The sequence below is a fragment of the Eptesicus fuscus genome, chromosome 20, assembly GCF_027574615.1.
Source record: "Eptesicus fuscus isolate TK198812 chromosome 20, DD_ASM_mEF_20220401, whole genome shotgun sequence".
NCBI lineage: Eukaryota > Metazoa > Chordata > Mammalia > Chiroptera > Vespertilionidae > Eptesicus > Eptesicus fuscus.
Window position 1 is genome coordinate 42257494 of NC_072492.1, and position 25822 is coordinate 42283315.

Consider the following 25822-nt stretch of genomic DNA (forward strand, 5'->3'; position numbering starts at 1 on the left):
CCGACCCCCGCCGGCCGGCCCCCCGCCCCAGCCCCGAAGGGAGCTCATGGGAGTATGAAGGAGATGGTAGGAGGCTGCTGCGTATGTTCGGACGAGAGGGGCTGGGCCGAGAACCCGCTGGTCTACTGTGATGGGCACGCGTGCAGCGTGGCTGTCCACCAAGGTACAGGGGTGGCCCGCGGGGGGCGGCGGGACCCCGGGGGCGGCGCGCGCAGGGCGCCCTCGGCCGCGCCCTCCGGAGACCTCCCGGGGCTCGGGCGCCCCTCCCCCACCCCACCTGAAGGGAAGGGAGGCGTCGGGGGGCTCCCCCCGCCCTGTCCTGGAGGACCGGGTCAGGCATTGTTTTCTAGCCTATTGTTCCAGTCCCGCGCCCCCCACCCCAAGTTGAGGGAGTTTGGAGACAGTCGGGGGCAGTGAGTACACTCTCAGCGCCCGGAACCGCCGGTGTCCGGGCTGTTGCGGGAATGTTTACCTACGAGGTGTCCCCTCCTGCCGGGTTATTTTGGTCCCGGCTCCCGGAGGGAGAGGTCAAGGGGGAGTCATCCCCCCTCCCGCTTCCGGAGACTGGGAGGAGCGTATTGGGAAGGGAGGAGAAGGGTCCCAGGGGAGAGGGGACTCCTAAAACCCTCCCGGGAAGAGCTTCGGGAAGGAGAGAGGTTGTGCGAGGGGCCGGAGTGGAGAAGAGGGAGGTTTGGAGTTTCCCCCAGCAGCACATGGTTCGGGAGTTAACTCCTTGAGGAATCTTGCCGAGGGCGCAGGCTGGCATCGCCCGCCCGTCTGGCACAGCGGCGGCCCCCCTCCTCCCTGGGACAGCCCTGAGGGCTGTCGCTGTCGGCTCTTCCCGCCCCTCTCCTATAGGTTACCTGTACGGCACCTACCCTCAGCCTTGGCTTTTGACCGGCCCTATTATAGTTAGAGGCAGAAGATGAGGTCCCTGGACCCCCAACTTTTCGCCTCTTCCTTTACTGGCCCTTTAAGACACCCCCCTCCCCCCCATAACAACACCAACGTGATCGCCTATGGTAATGTTGTCCCTCTAGTTTTCTCTATTCCCGATGATCTCCAGCAGAAACTGGGGAACAGGTCCGGAAAGGAGGGTCTTCTAGACTAGAGTTTAAGGTCAAGGACTCAGACTTCCTGCCCCTACTTGCAGTGCTTGGTTCTGTGGTTGAAGGCGGTCCTGTGCGCGGTGGGGCATTCTTTGTGGTCCTGCTGGCTAGTTAGTGACCCCCAGACAGAGGAGCAGCCCCCGCTACTGGAACTGGCTGTAGTCCTTTAGAGTCACCCCCTCCCCCGCCCCCCTTACTCTGGGAAAAGCCACTGCTGACAGATTTGCTCCATGACTCTCCTCCCCCACCCCCAGCTTGCTATGGCATCGTCCAGGTGCCCACAGGACCCTGGTTCTGCCGGAAATGTGAATCTCAGGAGCGAGCAGCCAGGGTGGTGAGTTTGAGACTCCCCTGCCCCCTCCCCCCCATACACCTGAACATCTCCCCTGATTAAGCTAGGGAACTCCGAGCATGAGACGGAGGAAGGGGGGGGGGAGGACTGTCACAGCGGACTTCCTGTTTCCTGCACACCTATCGCCTACCCCATCTCGCTCTCAGCTCATTACTCACTCTGCCCCACCTCAGGCAAGGGGCCTTTTATTTTTGTTTGCTTGTTTGTTTGAACTTTTTATTATGGGAAATTTCCAACCTATACCAAAGTAGAGGGAAGAGTCTAAGGAACCGTACGTTCCCATCACCCACCTTCAACAGTTACCAGCTCGTGGCCAATCCTGTTTCCTCTTAGACCCCAACTCATTCCCCCATAGACAGCGTGTCATTTCCTCCCCGGGCCCTCTGCGTCTGGAGGCCTATCAGCAGGTGCCCACCCCTTTTGGAAAGGCCCCCCTCAATCCCTGTGCCTCCTTGCATTGGCAGAGGTGTGAGCTGTGCCCACACAAAGACGGGGCATTGAAGAGGACTGACAATGGAGGTGAGGGGGTCCCTGAGCTCCAGGGCTCATCTGCTGAGGTCAGCAAGGCCCCCTGAGCAAGGGTCTGGGAAGGCAGGGGTGTGTGTGTCTGTGTAGGGGGGGGGGGTGCTCGATTTCCCCTTCCTGGCTGGCACTGGAATCTGATGGGAAGGCCATGGAGGCGGGGGCTGCCTGCAGTGCGGGGCTGCGAGGGGTCCGGGTCTCGGACCTGCCTGAGGCCTGCCCCACGCTGCCCCAGGTTGGGCCCACGTGGTGTGTGCCCTCTACATCCCGGAGGTGCAGTTCGCCAACGTGCTCACCATGGAGCCCATCGTGCTGCAGTACGTGCCTCATGATCGCTTCAACAAGGTCAGCGGCCCCTGCCGTGCCCTCCCGCTCGCCCCTCCCTAACTGGGTCCCTCCACCTCTCTCTCCATCCAGCGTAATTTGATTCTGTCCAACAGACACTTTCAGGAAACTCAGGAAGTGAGTAGGCACCTTTCACTGACAGACATGCTCATACTCTGGAACTCAAGCACTGTCAGAGGGTAGACCTTAGCAAGCAGTCACTGTGTGTCAGCGGGCTGACTGTGTGTCAGACCCGGGGCGAGGTACCACGAGGCGCGCCGTGTTCGGTACTGACCAGAACAGAGGGGCTCCCTGCCCCATGAAACTCACACTCTTGTGCGGGAAGACTGTAACTATCAATAAACAGGCAAATAACGTAAATGCAGTTTGTGATAAGTGCTGTGAAGAAAACAAAGTACTGAAATAAAGAATACTTCGTGGGGCGGGGGCTTTCTTTAAGGTAGTAAAGGAAAGAGACAGGCTAAGACCAGGAGGAGGAGAAGGAGTCAGCCTTGCGAAGGGGGTAGGGTGGGGGGGGGTCCAGGTTCAAGTCAGAGGTGAGAATAAGCTCACCAGTGAGCAAGGCAGACGCAGTCCCCAAGGACTGTGCTTCCACTATGGTAGCCGCCAGCCACATGGCTATGCAAATTAAAATCAAGTCCTATTTAAAGTTCAGGTCCTCGGCCACATTTCAGGTGCCCATGTGGTTCGTGGCTACTGTATTGGACAGTGCAGCATACATGTCCATCCTCACAGAAAGTTCTACTGGATAGCACTAACCTAGGATCATGGGGGAAGGATGGAATGGAGGGGGGTCCCTTAGGTGGAAGGGAGGAGGGGCCGAATGCACTGTGTCCTGCAGACATGCTACATCTGCGAGGAGCAGGGCCGCGAGAGCAAGGCCGCCTCGGGAGCCTGCATGACCTGTAACCGCCATGGATGTCGACAAGCTTTCCATGTCACCTGGTGAGACCCTGACCGGCCCTTCGCCTCCCACTCCGGGGTTCTCTGGGGTCCCCGGCCAGCTGTAGCAACCCCCTCCGAGGTTTGCCATGGATGGCCACCCAATGGGCTGATCTCTTTGGTGATCATGACAGTGCTTCCCTCGGATGGCCTTGGCTTTGCCCCCGTGGGGGTCCAGGAGGGTCGAAGGGCAGAGGCGGGTCTGGTCTGCGGCCACACCCTTCTCAGGCTGACCTCTCTTGGTTAGTGCCCAAATGGCAGGCCTGCTGTGTGAGGAAGAGGTGCTGGAGGTTGACAATGTCAAGTACTGCGGCTACTGCAAATACCACTTCAGCAAGATGGTGAGTCTCGTCCGCCAGGGCATGAATGGGTCAGTCAGCCACGGTTTAGAGGGTATGGGCTCGGGGCCAGGCTGGTGCCTGCTGCTGTGAAGACGGAGATGGAAGGAACCCGTCCCTGCCCTTGAGGAACTCTTCATTGAATGAAGAGTAAATTGAAGTGGAGCCTGAGGGGTGTGAATCAGAGTTAAGCCTAGCAGCCCGCCCAGAAGACAGAGCTCTCCTGTTAGTCTGGGAGGCTTCAAAGAAGAGGCAGCACAGAAGCTAATGGAGGTGGGAACCACAAGAGCCGACATGTGGGGGTGGGGCTTACTGTGCCCCGGCCTCTGTACTAAGTTCTTTACTTGTATCATTTTGTATGATCCTTCCAACGACCCTAAGAACTAGATGTACTGTATTTTCCCATTTTACAGATGAGTAAACTAAGACCCACTGAGGTTACGTAACTTATCTTACAGCATGTATGGGGTTCAAACAGACAGTCTGATTTGAAAACTCCTCAGAAAGAAAGGAACCCCAGGCAGCGGGACGGGCATGGGCCAAGAAGTCCCGAGAGGAGAAAGAATTTTCAGAGCAGGGTGTTGGGTGGGGACAAAGCAGGAGATGAGGCAAAAAAAAAAAAAAAAAAAGCCCAGGCAGGGCCAGAGCTGGGCTTCCCTCCGCCCCAGGCTTCAGGGAGCCCCGGAGAGGCTAGAGAAGGGGTACTCTCTCATGTTTGTTGGAAAGACCTGCGTGTTCCAGAAGCTGTGGTGTCCTGGAGAGGTCGGCTGTGGCCGGACTAGAATTGCAGCTTGGACCTCACCCCCAGGCCACAGGCTTGTAAGGCTGCTTGTGAGCGGGAGGGTAACATGATCAGATTTGTTTTTTAGGGGAGATTACCCTGGCAGGCACGGGGAGGCTGGACCCAAAGGGGCAGGAGACAGCTGCACAGGCGGGGGCCGGAGGGATGCGGCGGGGCTCGAGAACATTTCTAGGTAGACTTGCCCATGTGTGGGAGCAGCTGAGGAGGAGTTGAGGGGGGCAGATAAGATCCAGGCTCTCAAGGCTGGGTGGATGGGCTTGAGCACCGGGGATGTTAGGAACAGGCTTGTGTAGGGTTAGCATCTGCCCTGGTCTACCCCGGGCAGCCCCAGTTTGTGCCTGTTGCCCCGGTGTAATCATTAATAGTTCCCACTTTAAATTTCAACCGTGTCCTGATTTGGTTCGTAAGTTACATGGTCACGTTGGTTTCAGGGTTTGACGATGACTTAGGACGAGGGAGGGAGGTCGGTTTGGTTTACAGGCGGGGCCAAGTGGGAATGTTGAGGCTTGGTGGCTGTCAGACACCCTGGGCAGGGTGGTCGTGCCAATCCCAGGTGTATGAGGCTGGGGCTGGAATCCCCAGGTGCCCATCAGGGTAGGGAGGGTCAAGGTGTGAAGGGAACCGTGAATGGGAGAGTCTTAAGAGCTTGGCATGGTAGTAAGATCAGTGCCCGGGGGAGCGATTGGGTCAGACGAGGTCTGAAATTAGTCCTTGGGTTTGGCAATTGGGAGGCAGTGGGTGACCTCAGAGGGAGCAGCTGCAAGTCAGGGACACGGAAGCCATCACACTGGGCCTGGGGCGTCTGTTAGCAGCGAAGGAAGGAAGGAGCAGGCCCTGGCTGGGGGAGAGGCAGCGTGAGGGTCATTTGGGCTTTTGCTGTGGATGCTGACTTCCCCCTTCTTCAGGGCAGCAGTTCTGGGAAGGAAGGAACCACTGTGTTTGGGGGTGGGGGCGGGGCTAGGAACGAGGGAGAAGGGCTGATGGCTGGGGTGTGGAGTGTAGAGGAGCAGGGGTTCCCACAAGGGTCCCCCATACATCCTCTACCCCCGGAACAGAGGCAGAGGTGGGCCTTGGCTCAGGCTGCCTGAGATGGGCCAAGAGGTGGGTGGAGAGCAAGGACCTGGGCCCCAGTCCTCCCTCCAGCCTGCCTTGCTGTAGCCTGGCCTCTTCTGGGCCTCAGTTGTCAGATCTGTGCGCTGGACACGCTGGGGAAGCTCTAAGGAGCGCCCTTCGTTGAGCAGAGCATCGTTGAGAACACAAGGTCCGCCTAGGGCCGGGCGGGCCAGGGGAAGTGGCCCCCAGGGTCACTTGACCTTCAGGAACCTTTTTCTAAGCTAATGAGAGGAGAGTTTGGCAACTCCTCTCAATTCTCTCCCCAGAAGACTTCCCGGCACACCGGTGGGGGCGGCGGAGGAGCAGCGGCAGCAGGAGGAGGCAGCGGCACAGGGGGAGGTGGCAGTGGCTTCATCGCCGGCCGGAGAAGCCGGTCAGCCTCCCCATCCACCCAGCAGGAGAAGCACCCTTCCCACCATGAAAGGGCACAGAAGAAGGTAAAGGTCTTCCCCCTCTCCCTGTCCTGCCCCATTCACAAACTCACACGTCTTTCAAGAAGCCACACAAGGTGCCCCACGGCCAAGGAGCCTGCCCCTTCCCTCCTCTGAGGCCACTGAGGGCAGGGAGGGGCTGCGGAAGTGACAGGTGAGGATCACAGAGGGTGAAGTGAGGGCCTGGCTTCCCTGGGGCTCTCGTGTTTGTGTGGTTCTTCCAGTGTCCTCCCCATGACACGGCACTGTCCTCCCCGTGACACGGCACTGTCCTCCCCGTGACACGGCACTGTCCTCCCCGTGACACGGCACTGTCCTCCCCGTGACACGGCAGTGTCCTCCCCGTGACACGGCACTGTCCTCCCCGTGACACGGCACTGTCCTCCCCGTGACACGGCACTGTCCCGACAGCCCCCAGTACATGGCCCTGCACACATCTCCACGGTCTAGCCTTGTGTCAGCCCAGGTTGTAAGTGTACATGCCTGCGTCCCCTTGTGCCTCATGTCACAGTGTGCCTGGCTCCCATCCCTCTGCACAGCTCCGTGTCCCTGGTGGACACCCTGGCAGGTGTGTGCTCACGTGTGTGGTGCTCTGTGTCACTGGCGTGATAATGGGACAGGCTATTTTTAGCAGGCCGAATGGACGAGGGGCTGTTGGCTCTCAGAGGACCCTGCCTGAGCCACTCCTGTCCAGCCAAAGTCCCCCAGTCCCACCAGAGGGGGAGGTGACATCCACAAAGCCCATCCCTGAGAGGGGTCCACTGTCCACATGCACGTGTCATCTTCACCCCAAATGCCCCCCAACACCAGTATCTGCTCACCTGTCCTTCCCCAGAGTCGAAAGGACAAGGAACGCCTTAAACAGAAGCACAAGAAGCGGCCTGACTCACCCTCCAGCATCCTCACCCCGCCCGTGGTCCCCGCTGCTGACAAGGTACTGCCGCCCACACCCCGGAGGGATGGCCACAGCAGCGGGAGGGAGGCTGGGTGTGAGGGGTCAGGGTGAGCCAGGGACCTGGGCACCCCCACAGCTTCAGGTTCATGTGCCTCTGCTCCCCACCTCCACCCCCTCTGCTCCTCAGCCCCACCAGTCACTTACCACCAGGAAGGTAGAGGTGGGTGGGGAGTACCGCCCTACCTGCTGGCTGCCAGATGTCCACGTCTGCCTCTGTCCAGACACGGAGCCTCGGCCCTGGGCTCTCATCTGTGGAGACACACGCAGGTCTCCAATTCTTCAAGCTCTGGAACCTGTTCTCCAGAGATAGGTAGAGAGGACCCCATCTCTCTCACCCCCTCCCCTTTGCACCTCTTCTCCCGGTCAGGAAGACGCCCCCAGCCTGTGGCCTAACCAAAATCCCACTCTGCATGCTGGAGGGACTGAAAGTGTAGCCTGAGGCAGGGCCCTGACAACACCCCGAAACCCCAGCCCCCTCATCCCACCGTCCCAGGAGGGGCGTGGTATGTCAGGCCTGTCTCCAGAAATGGGCAACATCAGGATGAGCAAATAGCAGGCCCTTCCCCGAGGCCAGGGAGTCCCTAATCCAAGCCAGAGCAGCCTTCTCTGCCCCTCCTGCCAGCCTGCCCTCCCCAGGGAAGGTGAGAGGGGCCTGGAGAAACTGCTTCCTTCCGTGGCCAGTATCTCTCTGTCCACTCCCACTGCCTATGGAGGTTGGCAGAGCTCTGGGCATCTTGTTTGCAGGAGGCTCAGGTATCAGGTTTCTAGGGGGATGTTGCTGTGGCAACTACCCCAGTAACCCTCTCCCTGCCCTGCTTTCCAGGACTCACCTGGAAAAGCTTGTCATCTCTGCCCTGCCCTTTCCCCGGGGCCTGCAGACAGGCAGAAAGAGAGGGCAGAGATCTGGGAGTAACCAGTGGTTACTGGGAGTAACCAGTGGCTGGGTATTCCCTTGGACGTGTTGGAGCACTCTGCTCATCCCCTCCACCCACCCCAGCATTGCTGCTGCCCCTCCCCCCATCCCCCTCTCCTCCCTTGCTCTCAGAACCACATCTGGCTCCCTTCAGAACTCCAGCTGTTGAAAAGAACAAAGAAGAAGAGGAGACCAGGGCTCCCCCCAGGGAGGGCAGCACAGGGTGGCTCTCATTCCCCCATCCATCCTCCCTCTGGCATGTGTTGGTTTAGCAGAGGTTTACGAATACCTGGTCTCCACCGGGAGGAAAAGCGCCATCCCTGGCAGTAATACGATGCTCTAACTCAGCCACCACATGCCAGCCTCCCTTCTAGAACGGGGATCTACAAGGGTGTACAGGGATTCGCTTGTTTAATCCTCAAAAGAGTCCAATTTTATTAACCCCATTTAATAAATGAAGAAACTTGAGGTACAGAGAGGTTAATTAATTTGCCTCAAAGTGCACAGCTAGGTCGTGGTGGAGTCAAGATTTGAACGCACGCAGTCTGACTTGAAGGCCTATACTCGTAACCACCACAGTCAGTCTCTGCAGTATATTGCTAGCAGCCACCGCCATCAGAATCATCGTTATTGACCCTGCAGTATGTGTCTGGCATCATGTTCCTCGTCACTCTCCAAACAGGCGTAATTAGCCGCAGAAGGACACCGAAGCTCAGCGAAGTGGAGAGACCATGCAACATAAACATGGCAGTAAATGCAGAGCCCATCCTCCTCCCACCCCTGCCCTGCCACCCTCAGAGAGGTTACGGGGGGCCCCAGAAATGGGGACAGTATATTCCAGTATAGGGTGGCAACTGTTGACATGGCTGATGTGGGTGCACGGTGCCCCGGAAATAAGAGGACAGCGTGGCTTATTCCGCCCCAGGAGTCCAGGGTGGCTTCGTGGAAGAGGGGACTTCCCAGCTGGATTTTGAAGGAGGAGAAGTTTTCCAAGAAGAGTAACAGGCCCTCCTGGCAGAGGGCTCGGCACTGCAAGCTCAGGTTGTCTAGGAAAGGCACCGAGGGCCAGGGAATAGGGTGTCAGCCGGGTGGCTGCATCTTGGGGAGAGCCAGGAGGGAAGGGTGGTGACTGGAGGGCCCATACATGAGGCCAGGCCCTCACCGCTTCCCAACACAAGCCCAGCAAATATTTCTTAAATGAATGAAGGAATGAATGAACGAGGGGGTATGTTAGTACAGACTCTGAGACTGTTTTCATCTCCTACCCGAGGTGAAGGACAGACAGCTTCTGGGGTTCAGCATGCTCAGCTCTCCTCGCACCCAGAAGTTCCACAGCTGCTTCCCCCTCTTCCTGGTCTAGGGACTCCTAGCACCACCTCTCTACCCGGAATCCTTCTGGAAGCTAATTCTGGACTCTCCCAGTAAAGCCCAGGTCCTGCGTGCTCCTGCTCCACTCCCGAGTCAGGGTACACCCAGGCCCAGGCAGCTGGTCTCAAGCCTTCCTCTCTCCTCCCTTCTTTAGGCCTCCTCCTCAGCTTCCTCCTCCTCCCACCATGAGGCCAGCACTCAGGAGACCTCTGAGAGCAACAGGGACTCAAAGGGGAAAAAGTCTTCCAGCCATAGCCTGAGTCACAAGGGGAAGAAGCTGAGCAGTGGGAAAGGTGTGAGCAGTTTCACCTCCGCCTCCTCCTCCTCTTCCTCCTCCTCTTCTTCCTCCTCTGGGGGGCCCTTCCAGCCTGCAGGTGAGTGTGGGCAGGTGAGCCTCCTGGAGGAGGCTGGGAATGGGACAGCCTGTGGCCCTGAGCTTTTCTAGCAAGGGCCTTTGCATATTAGTTTGCATCTCATTTTTTTTGTGTGTGTGTGTGTGTGTGTTTTTTTTTTTTAATCCTCACCCGAGGACATTTTTCCACTGATTTTTAGAGAGAGTGGAAGGGAGGGGGAGAGACAGAGAGAGAGAAACATCTATGTGAGAGAGACACATGGATCAGTTGCCTCCCACATGGACCCCCCCAACACCGCGCTGGGGATCAAGCCTGCAACTGAGGCACATGCTCGGAATCGAACCTGGACCCTTCAGTCCATACTCTGACACTCTGTCCACTGACCCAAACTGGCTAGGGCTGTCATTTGCTTCTTAAACTGGTTCAGGTTAAAGATGGGGGATCCCCCACCAAATTATACTTCTCCAAATCCTTCCCTCCACCCTTCCCTTTTGAGCTGGAACTCTCCTCTCCTCCCACTTGATTGTAAGTGGGGGAGGGAGGCCACTCGTCCCGGACACAGAGATAGTGGCAGAGCTGGGACAGGACACCAGCTTCCCGTCCCCTGACCAGAGCTCTCCCGCTAGTGCATTTTGGGAGTGGGAGGGAGGGAGGGATCTGGGATGCAGCTGTAATTCTGTTTTCCTTCTGTGCAGTTTCGTCCCTGCAGAGCTCCCCTGACTTCTCTGCCTTCCCCAAGCTGGAGCAGCCAGAGGAGGACAAGTACTCCAAGCCCGCAGCCTCCACCCCTTCAGCTCCCCCCTCTCCCTCAGCTCCTGAGCCCCCCAAGACTGACCTCTTTGAGCAGAAGGTGGTCTTCTCTAGCTTTGGGCCCATCATGCGCTTCTCCACCACCACCTCCAGCTCAGGCCGGGCCCGGGCCCCATCCCCCGGAGACTACAAGTCTCCTCACCTCTCAGGGTCTGGGACCTCAGCAGGCACCCACAAGCGGATGCCCACACTGAGCGCTGCCCCTGCGCCCGCTGAAGAGACCCCCGAGACAGGCGTGAAGGAGAAGAAGCACAAAGCCAGCAAGAGGAGCCGACACGGGCCAGGCCGTCCCAAGGGCAGCCGGAATGAGGAGGGTGTTGGGGCCCCAGCTGCGCCCTCCCTGCCTGGTGCCCAACTGGCTGGCTTTACCGCCACTGCTGCCTCACCCTTCTCAGGAGGTTCCCTGGTCAGCGCCGGCCTGGGGGGTCTGGCCTCCCGCACCTTTGGGCCTTCCGGAAGCCTGCCCAGCCTGAGCCTGGAGTCCCCCCTGCTAGGGGCAGGTTAGTGACCCTTTGGGATGGTGGGCATCGGAGGGCCCAGCCAGTCTAGCGATGGAACAGAGGAATAAGCATGTAGTTAGAAGGGAATGTGATAGAAACTACACCGAAGGACAGAGAAAAAGGATGGAAGTGACAGTCACCTCTAAGACACTCCTCTATACCCATCTTCTGCATGGTTGTAGCAGGAGAGATTGTGCTAGATTGTCAGTAGGACATAAAAAGTTATGGTTGGGATATTAGAATAGCTGGGAATCCCCCAGGCCCGGGCAGGGCAGTCCAGTGGGTAGTCATGTCAAGCAGATACCACCCAGGCAAAAAGTGACATCTGTGCAAGGAGGAGGTTAGACTGGTGCCAGATGCCTGGAACGCTCTCCTGGGGGAGGGGCTTCCCCGGCCACCTGCCAGGGGGGGGGGGGGGGGGGGTTTGGTGACTATCTGCTTCCCTCTGTGTCCTTGTGCCTGTAGGCATCTACACCAGTAATAAGGACCCCATCTCCCACGGTGGTGGAATGTTGCGGGCTGTCTGCAGCACCCCCCTCTCTTCCAGCCTGCTGGGGCCCCCTGGGACCTCTGCCTTGCCCCGCCTCAGCCGCTCCCCATTCACCAGCACCCTCCCCTCCTCTTCTGCTTCTATCTCCACCACTCAGGTGAGGACTTAACTCCTGGGCTCCTCCATCCCGGGGCAGGTGGGGGACAGGTTGCTGAAGACCCCAGCCCTCCATGGGAACTTGAGATATTGGGCTTGATCCCAAGAACATCTCCTTGTCTCTGGCCCTCTCTCTTCCCCAGCACGCCTGGTCCCCCCCACCCAGTAAGCACAGTCGTGCCCTAGATCTGAGAATAACCCCCAGGCTGGACTCTCCCTCCTTTCCCTCAGGTGTTTTCTCTGGCTGGCTCTACCTTTAGCCTCCCTTCGACCCACATCTTTGGAACCCCCATGGGTGTCGTTAACCCCCTCCTTACCCAAGCTGAGAGCAGCCACACAGGTATGTGAGTCTCTGACCCCATCCCCCTTTCTTCCCAAAGGTCAGGGCACCCATCGCCTGCATGTCTTCCCCCCAAAAAAGATGGGAGGGCTCTCTGGCTGCCCCCTCCCTCTGGCCATTGCCCACCCTGCAAAAAAAGTTTTCACACACAACAAACCAGGGGACACTGCAGGTTAAAACCTGCTGAGGGGTTGGGACAGGACAGGAAAGAATTACTGCGCCAACTCACGGGAGAAACGCAGAGAGAGTAATGCTCGAGGCAGTCGAAGTAGGGAAATTCTGGTCTCCTGACTCTGACCCCAGTTCTCTTACCGCCGAAGTATAGCTCCCAGCTGGCCTCATAGTGAGTCTTTGGGATCAGCGGTTACAGCGATCCCAACCAGCTGGGCAACCTGCTCTCCGGGTTTATAGGAGTTAAAGGGGCGGGTCATAAGCGCCCCACCCTCCCCCTTGAGAGTCAACCTAGCCCCAGGAAGCTGATTGGTGCAGACACACCACCTGGCCAGCCAGGGGGCGGGGCCTACCACCCCGCCACCAGTTCAGGTAGGCCTTCTTAAAGAGACCGAATCCAGAATTAAAGACCCGACACCGTAGGGTGACACACCCCTCCCCCGCAACCCAAATAGGAATTCTGTGTCCCACACAAGGGTTTTGCCATCTAAGTTGTGAGTTTATGCATATAAAAAGTCATACAAAACATAATAGCTACAATTACTAAGGGCTTCCGGCATGCAGCTTAACTCTTCACACTTATTTGCCTTATTTTTAAGACTCATAAATCACTTCAGAGGTTAGTTGCAAGCCCAAGTTCACAGAGCAAGTATCAAATCCAGGTTTGACCCAGGGCTGTCTGGACCCAACATTTCTATAGCATTAAGCTTCCAGGAAGGAAATTGGGAGGTGTGGAAATAGCCAGGCAGAGGGGGTCTTTCCGCTTAGAGAAGGGAAGAGACCAGATCCGTGGCTTTACCTCCCAAGGGCCGAGTTTCCATGCCAGGGCTCCCCGCGCCTTCGGAGCTAGAACTGGGGTTGGGAGGTCCTGGGGGAAGGGGTCTGCCGTAAGGTTCCAGATCCCATGCCCACTTCCCGGCGGGGACCGAGCGGCCGACCGGCATCCTTCCCCCGCTGACCCCTGCCTCCCTTCTCCTTCCAAGAGCCAGACCTGGAGGACTGCAGCTTCCGGTGTCGGGGGACCTCCCCTCAGGAGAGTCTGTCTTCCATGTGAGGGAGGGGCTGGGAGCGGGGCCGGAGGGATGCTCTGGGAGGAGGGGCGGGGAAGCGGGCACCAGAAGAGGGTGGGGTTCAGACGCGGGTGACTGGAACCCCTGAGGAGGGGAGGGGAGGAGAGGGGGAGACGGGAGTGGGAGGTAAGCCTGAGCCCGGTGTTCCCTTCTGATCCCAGGTCCCCCATCAGCAGCCTCCCCGCACTCTTCGACCAGACCGCGTCCGCACCCTGTGGGGGCGGCCAGTTAGACCCAGCAGCCCCCGGAACGACGAACATGGAGCAGCTGCTGGAAAAGCAGGGCGACGGCGAGGCCGGCGTCAACAGTGAGGAGGGGGGCTCAGGGCTGGGAGACCTGCCCCAGGACCCCCAGACTCGGTCCCCCCTCTCCCTGAAGTTCCCAAACGTCTCTCAGGTTCTTCCCCTAGACCCTACCCCAGCCCTAACTCTGGCCAACCTTAGCCTCACCGTTAGCCCCTTCGAGGCCCGGTACCTGGCGCCGGAGCCTCTGCACCCTGCCTTTGGCCCTCCCGGACTCCTCTAACCTTATGAGCCCCGAGTTTTCGCCCGCCCCTTACCTCCCAATCACGTGGCCTCAAACCGAGCCCCAGGCCCCGCCTGTGGTCCTCACACCTGTGGTTCCCCAGGTCCCGCCTCTCCGAGCTCACCTGCCCCCCTTTCTAGCCCACGCCTTCTTTCTGGGTCCCCTTCCGATTTCCTCCGCCAGGCCCCGCCCCCAGCCCCGCCCCGGCCATCTGGCCCCGCCCCCGGTCCGCTGGCCCCGCCCCCAGCACTGGCCCCGCCTCCCTCAGGCGCCCGGTCCTCTCTCCGCAGTCGTGGAGATGCTGAAGGCGCTGCACGCGCTGCAGAAGGAAAACCAGCGGCTTCAGGAGCAGATCCTGAGCCTGACGGCCAAGAAGGAGCGGCTGCAGATTCTCAACGTGCAGCTCTCTGTGCCCTTCCCCGCCCTGCCTGCCGTCCTGCCCGCCGCCAATGGCCCTGTCCCTGGGCCCTATGGCCTGCCTCCCCAAGGTAAGGGAGCTCACCCAGCCCGGGAGTGGGGGCCTACGCCGGGCGGTGGGAACTAGCTCCGATGTCAGGCCTGACCGCCTTCCCTGATCCCCCTCCCTCAGCCGGCAGCAGCGATTCCTTGAGCACCAGCAAGAGCCCTCCCGGGAAGAACAGTCTCGGCCTGGACAACTCGCTGTCCACGTCTTCGGAGGTGGGCACCCGTGGACACTGGGGAAGGGCGGGAGAGGGGAGGCGCAAGGGCCTCCTGGCCCCACCTCCACCTTGCAGCTATTGGAGGTTGGACAGTGGAGTGATTGGCAGAGCAATGAGTTGATTGATCCTTTCATTCCTTCATTAGATAAGTAATAATTATGAGGTTTCTACTTAATGCCAGGCACTGGCAAAGCAATTAGTGAGCAAAATGGACGCAGTCCTGCTCCTGAAGATAGGCGAAATCCAAGAAAACAGTCAGTAATTACAAGCTGTGGGGGAAATGCTAAAATGGAAATAATTTGAGGGCTGTGGGGAAGAATGGGGCTTGGGATTCTTCTGTGGATATAAGGGGGGAGGGAAGGCCTCTGTGAGTGTCTGTGACGGTTCATTACAGGGCCTCACACAAAGAATTCCTGTGTAATTGGCGGCGGTTGGGGAAGCAGTGACTATTGTTATGTTGTGGTTATTACTGAAATCAAGCAAGCTAGTTTCTTGTTCTCTCCGCCGCTTACTAACTGTGTGACTTGGGCAGTAATAATCATCACAATAACTAATATTAACCGCATATTTGCCCTTTGTCATGTCCTGTGCTGAGGTTTTTAAAGCATCGGTTTGTTTAGTCTTCACTGTGGGATAGGTACTCATGGAATAGGTACGATGTTACCCCCATGTTATGAATGAGTAAACTGAGGCAGAGAAGCCACCCAAGCCATTGAATTGTGGACACCGGGTTTGAACCTGAGCCTGTCACCCTAGCTGTCTACCAAGTTACTTAGTCTGTCTAAGACTAGACAGTGGGAAGAATGAGAGTGCAGGTCCAGCACTGAACCCCGAGTCTGGCTTACTAGATTCTCACGACCATCGTTGATGCTTAGTATTAAACAAGGACGGCGGGTGCTGGACCCCAGGCAGTGGTCTGTAAACATGATTTGTGAAGACATTTAGGATTCTTAGCCTTAACCCCTGGGCCTTGCTGCTCCCTCCTGGGTGGCTCTGCCTGGGGGTGAGGTGGGGGTGGCTGTGCGCTATCAGAATGTTGGTGGGTGCTGGGCTGGGGGCCAGAAATGTCATGCTGGCCCCCTGCCCCTCTGACCCCTCCCTTCCCCCTCCCTCCCCAGGACCCACACTCAGGCTGCCCCAGCCGCAGCAGCTCGTCGCTGTCCTTCCACAGCACGCCCCCACCGCTGCCCCTGCTCCAGCAGAGCCCTGCTACTCTGCCCCTGGCCCTGCCCGGAGCCCCTGCCCCACTCCCAACCCAGCCACAGAATGGGCTGGGCCGAGCCCCTGGGGCAGCGGGGCTGGGGGCTATGCCCATGGCTGAGGGGCTGTTGGGGGGGCTGGCGGGCAGCGGGGCCCTGCCCCTCAATGGGCTCCTGGGGGGGTTGAATGGGGCTGCTGCCCCCAACCCTGCAGGCTTGAGCCAGGCTGGTGGGGCCCCCACGCTGCAGCTGCCAGGTTGTCTCAACAGGTGAGGGAAAGCTTAGCCTGGGGAAGGGAACGGGGAGGCTGGCTATGGGAGGGATTCCCCCCAAACACCCACAGTCCCCCAAAGGGGAAAATGTCCTCCAATCGGATAGAATCCAGTCACCTCTTGGCCCCGGGTACTCCCTAGATGTTAGTTGTGAGTGCCCTTTGGATGGCAACTCTCTAGGACCAAGCTGTCTATTTCTTGTACCCCAATCTAGGTTTCCCTCCTGGGGAAGTTCCATCTAACGTATCTCCCGCTGTACTCTCTGAGCTCAGTCTGTCTCTCTCTAGTCTCAAGTCGGACATCCCTGCCTCTCCCCACCTGGGTCTGAGGGAGTCTGGGAGCTCGTGGGCGGGGGTGTTTCCCTGTCCCTTCCCATGGTCTGTGTTTTGTCCCCCTGCCTCAGCCTCACGGAGCAGCAGAGACACCTCCTGCAGCAGCAAGAGCAGCAGCTCCAGCAGCTCCAGCAGCTCCTCGCCTCCCCACAGCTGACCCCGGTAACGCCCTCCTTCCCCCGGCCCCCCCCCCCGCCCCCGCTCTGCTAGAAGGGCCCGTGGCAGAGGGTGTGGGGAGGGCGAACAGCTCCAGGCGGGGCTGAGAGGGCACCTGTGGGACTGGAGCGTCTTCTCTGAGAGCGGGTCTAGAGGGTGGCAAGTCCTCGGTTACTGAGCATTTCCAATCCCAGCCCCAAGGATCTTCAGGGGGAACCTCAGAGTGTGTGTGGAGAGGCGGCTGAGCAGGTGGCACCCCTCAACCGGAGCAGCCCCGTTTGGGTCTGCCCTGTATGTTGGGCTCTGTAAGATTTCCTTGGGAGAAAAGGAGTTGTGCCTTTCAAAAAGGAGGGAGCTGGGACTATATAAACAATAGGCATCTTCACATAAAGAAACATTAGAAAGAGACACAAGAAACCAATTTAACTGGTTAGCTCTAAGGGCCAGATGGGAACGGGTAGGAGCAAAATTTCCTAAGGTAAACCATGATACGTTGTTTTGGTTTTCAGAATACTCGAAAATGCTTTGCATTCTCAAAGCAAAAACAAATGAATCTTAAATTTAAAAAAGCACACAAAAAAGAGGGGGCGTTGAAAACTATTGACCTAGTTTAATGTTTCTCAAGTTGGGGTCTTACCACCCCTGGGAGCATTTGTTGTTGTCATAGTGACTGAGGAACTGACCGGAGTGGAGCGGGGCCAGGGACGTCAGACACCCTGTGCTTGGCCAGTATTGCCCCACTTGACAAACACTGATGGTGTGCAGCCACTCTTGTCCCGATGGGGAGACTGAGGCCCAGAGTGGGGAGTTAGAGACGGGAGAACCCTGACCCTCTCCTGCCTCCACTGTGATGGGATGGGGCGTGGGCCAAGCAGGGCAAGCTGGCCGTGGGAGCCCCTGGCCAATGAGCAGCCTGGCCTACTTGCAGGAACACCAGACCGTAGTCTACCAGATGATCCAGCAGATCCAGCAGAAGCGGGAGCTGCAGCGGCTGCAGATGGCCGGGGGCTCTCAGCTGCCCATGGCCAGCCTGCTGGCAGGAAGCTCTGCCCCCCTGCTGTCTGCGGGCACTCCTGGCCTGCTGCCCACGGCATCGGCCCCACCCCTGCTGCCCGCCGGAGCCCTGGTGGCTCCCTCCCTCAGCAACAACACAAGTCTCATGGCCGCAGCAGCTGCTGCCGCCGCAGCAGTGGCAGCAGCAGGCGGCCCTCCAGTCCTGACTGCTCAGACCAACCCCTTCCTCAGCCTGTCGGGGACGGACAGCAGTGGCAGTGGCCCCAAAGGAGGGGTGAGTACGGGGTCCGGGGCTGTCCTGTCTCCCTGCTCTGGGATAGGCGGCGTCAGAAGGTACATCATCAGGTGCACCCTAAGAAGGAGGAGGAGGTGACCCCTAGGTCGGCAAAGCTCCCTGCTCCAGACCCCAGGGCCTCTGCAGGCACATGGGTTCCCTCCTGCAGACCCAAGAAAGATGCACTCTGAGCATGCCTAATAGTGAAAGCACCAATTAGGAAGCAGCATTCCTCTGGGAAGACCCATTAGAAAAGGCATTTCCTCTCTGAGTAGAAAGAGATGATGCTCTGGGTGGGTCTTTCTGGAAATGCCCACTTGATGCCACTCTGAGGGCATAAAGACAGCACAGGGTGCTGGCTTTGGCTGGAGCATGCCCGCTTAGCCAGGCACCCTTGTGCAGAGCACACTCCCCTCTCCCCCCACCCCACACACACAACATGTTGTTGACTTTGATGTACAGCCATCAGAGCCCATGTCAGGAACTTGAGCTGGGCTCCCTCACTGCACCTTTCAAAAGCTTTCGTAACCCAAAGAGCTGTTCTCAGCTGGGTGTTAGGACTGGACACCTCCCAAACCCCCAGCCTCCCTTCCTCTCTTTCCAGACCGCTGACAAAGGAGCCTCAGCCAACCAGGAAAAAGGCTAAACCCATCCGCACCCCTCCTGACCCCCAAAGTGGAGGGGGCAATCCTGGCTTGAGGGGGTCCTAGCCTGGAGCAGGCACCTGCGCCCAGATCCTGGAGAGTCCCAGCCCCGAGCCCGCGCTGAGACCTGGGGAGTGTGGGGTGCGCCTGGTGCTGAGGACTGAGACCACCGAGAAGGGAGCTCCTTCTCTCTGGCCCCTTCCCCTCTGCAGAGACCCTTTGCGGGGGGCTCAGAGGGAGGACGGGCTCCACGCTGACCTAGGAGCCCCTGCTCAGCAAACGTGTTGAGGTCCTCCAGGGAGCAAAGTGGGCCATGGCTTAAGTGGGGGGTTGGTTGGACCCACCACATAAAATGGATCAGCACTTGTATGGGACGGGTCCTGGGCCTGCCCCTGCGCAGAAATCTGTTAAGGAAGAAGGGGTGGCCCTACTGTACCTGCAGCTTCTGCCCGACTTGGGCAGATGGCAGGAGGGATCCCTTAGGCTGTTTCTCACCAGTCGTCTTCCCCTGCCCCCCAACAAGGGTCACAAGCTGAGCTTGTAAAAGCCCACAGATGAGGAGGCTGAGGAAGGGGCGGGATGGCCTCAAACTCAGCCCAAGCCTCCCCACCTCTGGGGGAAGCCCAATGATGGGTTGCGGGGGGGTGGGGGGGGCGGAGGCCCAGCCCCCTGGCTGCCCTGCCCCTTTTTGCACTATTGGATATTGGATTTAGGAGTGCCGAGGGTGGGGAGATGGAGTTAGCTGCGTGTGTGTGTGTGTGTGTGTGTGTGTGTGTGTGTGTATACATGTGTACGTCTGTCTCCCTCGACCTGGGGCAGCCAAGGACAGGGATAGGAGCAGTGCTCAGAAGGGGGGCTCCCAGCTCTTGTTTGCACCCTCACCAACTTTGGTCCCTTTCTGGGGCATGAATGGTTAACAAAAATCAGAACAGTACTCCAATACTGGAGAGTAACGGGGGGGGCTGAGGGCTTTGAATCAGGGTAAATCCTGCCTTCCCTTCCCCAGACCCCTCAGAGCTCCCCTCCCTCCACTGATAGTTGGTCCTGCTTCCCTGGCACAAGGGGAGCCCCAGGGACTGGGGGACAGAGCAAGGGAGGGTCAAGTGCCACTTCCTTTGGTGAAGCTCTCCCTCCCAGAATTAGCCAGCTACTTCCTGCACCGCACCGCCACCTCCACCAACCAGCGCTGACCTAACAACTGTCCCTTCACCCACCAGCTCTTCCCCCTCGGGGTACAGTGGGCAATGCTTAGATTCTCACCCTACAGAGTCCCCACCTGCCCAGAGCCTTTGGTGGCAAAGGCCCAGGAGCCAGGGGGACAGCCGGGAGCGGGGCGAGGTTGGAGCCTGTGTCTGTTTCAGTTGCACTGGGGTTGGAGCCAGGAGAAGGCATGTCCAGCTTTCCCTGATGCTCATGTCTTGTCAGTCTCTTTGCATGTGTGTGTGTGTGTGTGTGTGTGTGTGTGTGTGTGTATTCCTGTTTGGGTTTTTGTTGTTGGTGGGTTTTTTTTTTTTTTTTAATAAAGAAAAGAAGATGTGTATATTTTTGGCAATGACAGAAACGTAGTGCAGATATATTTTTGCCTGTGCTGCTCAACTGGTTTTTTTCTGATACTGAAAATAATATTAATATTACTGTTGATAAGACTTTGTCATATGTTAGGGAGCTGATAATGGAGGGGGTGGGTGGGAATCCGTCCAAGGCAATTTCTTAGGCCCTTGCAAGGGCCTGGGGGGAGGGGTGGCAGTTGTGATGACCTCAGAAATACTCACTTTTTATTAATGCTAAATATCAGTTAGGAAGAAATGGTAGAATTCAGCATCGTATTAATCTTCATCTATTAAGCTGTCTAACTCCCTGCCCCCCAATCACTGAAAAGAAAAACAACTTTCCGAGATTCTTAGAGGAGTTGTTCATTCACACCCACGCCCTCACCCAAGGCCAGCCCGCTAAGAGCTGAAGTCAACTTGTGTTCTGGATGGCGAGGGAATAAATCCACCCAAGGCTGCTGTGGCGGGGAGAGGTCCACCCGATTTAGTGCACTGGAACCAAGGCCGCCTCCTCCCTCCCGGCACCCGGGAGTCTGTTTCCCAGCTTTCCCCAGGCGGGTGCAGCAGCAGGTAGTCAGGTTAGATGTGAAGATGGGACCTAGGCTGGCTGTGGATTGGTCTGTCCCCCGATTGGGGATGGGAAGGGGGCTGGAGAGAGGCAGTACATTTTCGTCTTTCAGGGAGCTTTATCCTAAGAAAGGTCTAGAGATCGTCAGGAAGGAGCAGGGTCCCAATGTGGGGGATGGTTCTACTGACCTAACCCTCCCCTCCCAGACTCGGTCCTTTTTCCAGGGAATTTGGATGGGGAGTGGGAAGGGATGCAGATTTGTAGAGCGCTCTGTCTAGGGGAGGGGAAGGATGTGGTTTGCAGGGCGGAAGTGGAGTTTGAAAATGCATGCAGGAGCTTTGTGTGTCATCACCCTCAGCGTGGAGATGTGAGTGGGGTGTGCATGCAGAGCCACTGTCTGGCCTTGGGGGTCACAACTGGTGCGTGAGTGTCAGAACTGGAAGGGACCTGTCTTTAGGGGTCGCTTGAGCCAGATCCTCACTTCAAAGGTGATACCTCCAACCCCAGGAGGGGCAGGGGCTCTGGCAGAGCCAGGACCAGCCCTCAGGACACTGGCCTCCTGGTCCTCCCATCTCCCCCTCCACTGCACCACCCCCATGTGGCTTCTGGCTGTCCTTGTGTATGTGATGTACGGTGTGAGTGCAGGGCTGTGCTGGGGCGGGGGGGGGGGGGGCGGGGGGGGTAATCTGTGTAGCACTGACTGTCTTAGCTCAGAGCTGATGGATCCTCTCCACGGACAATGACACTTTAAAGGTTGCTTTTTAAAAGGTTTTCCTGTGTGCGAGTTTTTTCCCTCAGGCTCATGGGTCTACTGCTCCCTCCAGGTGCCCTTACCTTGAGGCTGATGAGAGCGCCCCCGCCATTCCTGCTCTGAGTTCCTGGGAAGTCCTAGGAAGAGCCCAGACACGCGAGGGGCCCGCTCTGAGGAAGGGTCATCTCCACACTTCTCTTTCCCCGAGCTAGAAATGCAGACAGGTTTTCAAAGGCACAGCCTCTCCCTGCCAGCTTCCAGCATCTTCCTTGGTGTGCGGTAGGCCAGGGTTAGGGGCAGGCAGCTTACTCCCATTCTCCTTCATCCCAGCTTACTTTCCTGGGGAGACGTGTCTGGGGGGATGTAAGTCCCTTCCGTTGGGAAGCTGGGACCCAGCACCCTGACTCTACAGTCACATCCACCGGTTTAGAGCGCCCAGCTCCTGACCACTCTGACTTGATCTACTGAGAAGTTGGGGGCTGAGGTGTCGTCATTGCCCTTTGTTTGCTTCCTCCGGCCAACGTGGGACTGAGGTGGCAGGACCCCAGACCCAAGCCTTGACCCACCCCACCCCCATTCCGTCCCAGCCTGTCTCAATGTAGCAGACCCTTCCCAGGGGGGCAGGGAGGGGAAGCCACGGTTTGCAAACCCAGGGCTCCTTTTTCATTCTTTCTAAAACCTCCTTTATATTCTTACCCCAAAAGGCAATGCCCCCCCCCCGCCCCCCGCTCCCAACACCCGCCACCTCCAAGCCTGGAATTGTGCATAACCCGGATCTTGTATCTTTGTATAACGGATGTTATTTGTACGAAGGGCAGTTCGTAAACAGCACTTGTTCTTTTAATAAAAGAATGTTTTACAAAAAAAAAAAAAAACCTCCAAAGAGACCCTGCTTTGTCTGGCTTTATTGCAGGGAAAGGGAGGTGGCCTGCCAGCTGTGGGAGCCTTGGGGGGCGGGGGGCAGGGTCTGTTACAGTTCTGCAAGCACTCGGAATAATATGCACCAGAAAGCACAAAATGCCGAGACTGCAGGGTGAGCATTCAGGGGTACCTGCGCCCCCCACAGGGTGTGATGTGTAGGCCGGGCTGCTGGGATCTCACCGACAAGCTCCCTAGGTGTGCCCGCCCCGCTCTCCTGGAAACCCTGCCAGACTCGGCAGGAGCAAACGGCTCCCAGGGGGCACCGGCTCCCCCGCCCGCGGGTGGGGTGGGGGTGTGGCCTGGGAGCGCACGCGAGGAAACGAAAGGCGATGCCCCGCGGCTCATTCCGCAGACTTGCGGGTACCAAAGAGGGCGCGGGGGCAGCCGGTCCACACCCCGGGGGCCCGAGGAGGCTGCGGGACTGGCACTCGGCTGGGCTCCCCGCGGTCGGGGCCGTACCGGACCGCGCAGACCTCCGGCCCCCACCCGCGCGGAATCCCGCGGCGTCTTCCGGCCGAGGCGGAGCCGGGCCGGCCGGAGGCGGGAGTAAGCGGAAAGGTGACCCGGGAGCGGGGCGGAGCCGGGGTGGCGTGGCTGCGAGGCCCAGCATGGGTGGCGTGGGCGCGCTCCTGCGACCAGTGGCCTCGGTGAGCATCCCCTGCCCCGGCGCTGCCCGGCCCCTCCTCTCCGCACCCAGGGCCCCCGCCCCTCGCTGAGCAGCCCCCTGAGCGCCTGCTGCGTGCTAGCACCTCCCCGGGGCCTCTCCTTCCTGTCTTGTGACCCCATTCTCTTACCCTCTCATTTCTCCTCCATCCGTAAGCGGTCATCTCTTCCTTCCCAGAGGACTCCCCTCTGGACGCCTTCCGCTTTCCATTGACATTGTTTTTCTGTTTCCAAATCACTGTATTGTGATGACTACGTGCCTTGCAGCAGCTGAACCAGAGGCGTGACATCTCCTCCTGGCTGGTACGTACCCCCAGTTTCCCCTTCTCTCTGCCCAAGCCCCCACCCCAGGCCCAGAGAAAGGTAGAGGCCGGAGAAGGGAACCAGAGTCAGCCCTGCCTTCTGGACTCCAGCCTGCCATCGCCTTGCCTGCAGCCACCTCCTGATGACTCAGGGGAGGCAGGCTGGACCAGAGGGCACCGGGCAGGGAGCCAGCGATGCCTGATAAACCAAGCCCCAGGTGCCCGCGGCGGCTTAGGCTGGCAGGATCCCAGCCCGCCCCTCCCAAGCACCGGGGTGGAGCCAGGGTTTTTCAGAGAAAGCAGCCGGGTCTCCAGCCCTGAATGCCTGCATGGCCTCGAAATCTTTCCTGTCTGGAGCTCCGGGTACTTATGGTGTCTGGGAGGGGGGAGGGGGGGCGGGATGTCCTTGCTGGGTCTCATCACAGAGGGAGCCTGCCACAAGCCAGGGCCAGCGGGACACCGGCCGCCATAGGCAAGAAAGTGCTTCCAGGCCCCGGGCTGACCCCAAGCCCCTCCTCTTCCCTGCCACAGGCCAAATGGTTCCCCAAAGCCCCAGCCAAGTCTGTGGTGGCCCTGAAAACGCCCATCAAGGTGGAGCTGGTGGCAGGGAAAACCTACAGGTGGTGTGTGTGTGGCCGCAGCAAGAAGCAGGTGAGAGGACCTACCCCCCCTTTGACATATGACATATGACATATGACACTCCGGGCTGGGAACGCAGGGTGTGTCCTGAGCGCTCCCTCTCGAGAAGAAACACTCGGGCTGGCGCACCCATAGCCTTGAGCTCCGTTGTCTGAATCAACCCTTTGAGCTGAGTCCAGACACAGAAACTCAGTCCACACAGCCAGGCGGGTGGGACCCAGGCTTCTGGTTTTTGTTGGTTTACATTTCATTTATTTTTATTTTAGATTGTAAACATCTTTATTGTTGAAAGTGTAGCATGTCCCATTCCCCCCTACACACACTGACCTCTTCTACCACCCCCGCCCCCCCACCCCCAGCCCAGGGTTCTGGACTTTGCTTCTGGGGCTCCCTTCTCGGAGGCTCATTCCAGGCTGTTCTAAGCAGAGGGGCTTGCCTGTCTCGAGGCCAAAGGTTCCCAGCCCTGGGACCCATCACTGGGAAGACTGTCCAGCTTTGCTGCCCCCCAGCGCCCCTTCCCCATCTGCTGAAAACCCTTCCCTTTCTGTTTATCTGACTTTCCTGGCTGCAGGGCCGCAGCCTGGCTGCCTGCTCCCTTCCGCCCCAGGAGCCTTTCATCCAGCGGCACCCGGTCCACATTCTTAGCCTCCAGGGCCCCTTCCTCCCTGCGCTGAGCTCCGAACTGTGTTCCTCCAAGCAGTGTGGCCTGGTGTGATTTGGAGCAGGGCTAAGGGAAGTCAGCGGAGAGTGGCTGACTTCCATTAGCTTATTTCCCTCAGCCCTCCTCCTCCCCCACCCTGGCCCCAAAGTCAAGAGGCCCACCAGTAGAAGTCACAGCACCTCCATGGGCCTCGGTTCCCATTACCCAGTTCTGCTGGAGCACCTGCCAGGATGGATGAGGAGTGTGTGCTGGCACCAGGCAGCCAGGTCACTATAGGACATCCCCTTCCTCCCTGTTACACCCACTCCCTATAATATGCCCAGTGGTTTCCTGGAGCCAAAAAATCGATACCCCAGTCTTAAAGCCCTGTGATGCATGCAGGCTCTCTCCAACCCAGTTTTTACCAGTATGGGGAAAGAAATGAATGTAATGAACCAGTGGAGACTGGGCCATTAAAAAAACAATAGCCGAAACCGGTTTGGCTCAGTGGATAGAGCGTCGGCCTGTGGACTCAAGGGTCCCAGGTTCGATTCCGGTCAGGGGCATGTGCCTTGGTTGCGGGCACATCCCCAGTAGGGGGTGTGCAGGAGGCAGCTGATCGATGTTTCTCTCTCATCGATGTTTCTGGCTCTCTATCCCTCTCTCTTCCTTTCTGTAAAAAATCAATAAAATATATTTTTTTAAAAAAACACCAACAATAAAAATAAAAAAAAACTGTTGGTGTAAAACCTAAGGCCCCATTTCACCTTGGAAATTCTGTCCTTGTGCCCTTGAGACTAACGCTGTAATGACTCAAACTTACTGAACACTTGCTGTATGCAAAGTGCCTAATAAATGATTATTATTTCCTTAGGACAACTCAGCTCTTACTATCCTCACGTTACAAATGAGAGGTAAACTAGTGTCACTCGGGAGCCTGAGCCCTAACCACTGTGCCCTGCTCCTCCCAGACCTGCCCACCCCATCAGGTGGGGCCAGCTCTTTTAACGTCTCTTTCCCTCACCAGCCCTTCTGTGACGGCTCCCACTTCTTCCAACGCACCGGCCTCTCCCCACTCAAGTTCAAAGCCCAGGAGACCCGGATGGTGGCCCTGTGTACCTGCAAGGCCACTCAGAAGCCCCCGTACTGTGACGGCACCCACAGGAGCGAGAGGGTGCAGAAGGCAGAAGTGGGCTCCCCACTCTGAGGGGTGGCTGCTCATCAGCCCCAGGCCTCTCTGACAGGCACCCCCTTTGTGGGGAAGGAAAGTGCGTGAGGAGCCAAGAAGTGATCATCCAGGGACCCCAGTACCCAGCTGGCTTATAAAGGACTTGCTCCCATAGCCTGAGGTCTCGAACCTGGGGCAGCCAGGAACAGGTGCCTGGTTTAGCACCCGCTGGTGGAGAAGGTGGCATTAAACAAGCCTGCCCATCCAGAATGGTATTCTTGTGGTCACTGGTGAGGCACGGAGCATACCCCCGCTCTGGCTCCTAACCCTGTTCTGGGGGCACCAGACCGGCCACAGGATAGAGGCCATTCCGGTTTATTCCATATGGGGTCTCCCAAGGCAGGCTGAGCCTAGAGACGAGAGGTACAAGGAGGCCTGGGGACC

At 58.2% G+C, this 25822-nt stretch overlaps 1 protein-coding gene across 6 annotated transcripts; it reads left to right on the forward strand.

Annotated features, from left to right (window-relative positions):
• Positions 1-25648, forward strand: LOC103297117 (MLLT6, PHD finger containing). Of its 6 annotated transcripts, XM_054709802.1 has the most exons (22): positions 1-163; positions 1364-1443; positions 1926-1980; positions 2219-2328; positions 3170-3273; positions 3518-3611; positions 5790-5960; positions 6790-6888; positions 9345-9564; positions 10239-10853; positions 11319-11500; positions 11731-11839; positions 12994-13060; positions 13242-13387; positions 13896-14093; positions 14195-14283; positions 15404-15753; positions 16160-16250; positions 17173-17532; positions 22897-22932; positions 23463-23582; positions 25238-25648. In XM_054709802.1, exons 1-22 carry the CDS (start codon positions 55-57, stop codon positions 25415-25417), a joined length of 3585 nt encoding a protein of 1194 aa, XP_054565777.1. In that variant the 5' UTR covers positions 1-54; the 3' UTR covers positions 25418-25648. The 6 variants fall into 6 exon arrangements, with proteins under 6 accessions (XP_054565777.1, XP_054565772.1, XP_054565774.1 ...); XM_054709797.1 differs by lacking the exons at positions 22897-22932; positions 23463-23582; positions 25238-25648 and adding an exon at positions 18137-22259; XM_054709799.1 differs by lacking the exons at positions 22897-22932; positions 23463-23582; positions 25238-25648 and adding an exon at positions 18137-22259 and having other exon boundaries at positions 9345-9483.
• The last annotated feature ends 174 nt before the right edge of the window (positions 25649-25822 follow it).

What these genes read in the sequence shown, in the direction of transcription:
- LOC103297117 (XM_054709802.1), top strand. Translation starts at nt 55, where the DNA reads ATGAAGGAGATGGTAGGAGGCTGCTGCGTATGTTCGGACGAGAGGGGC. An exon ending in CAGCGTGGCTGTCCACCAAG is followed by an intron (nt 164 to 1,363) that starts GTACAGGGGTGG and finishes CCCCACCCCCAG; the next exon opens with CTTGCTATGGCATCGTCCAG. An exon ending in CTATGGCCTGCCTCCCCAAG is followed by an intron (nt 14,094 to 14,194) that starts GTAAGGGAGCTC and finishes CCCCTCCCTCAG; the next exon opens with CCGGCAGCAGCGATTCCTTG.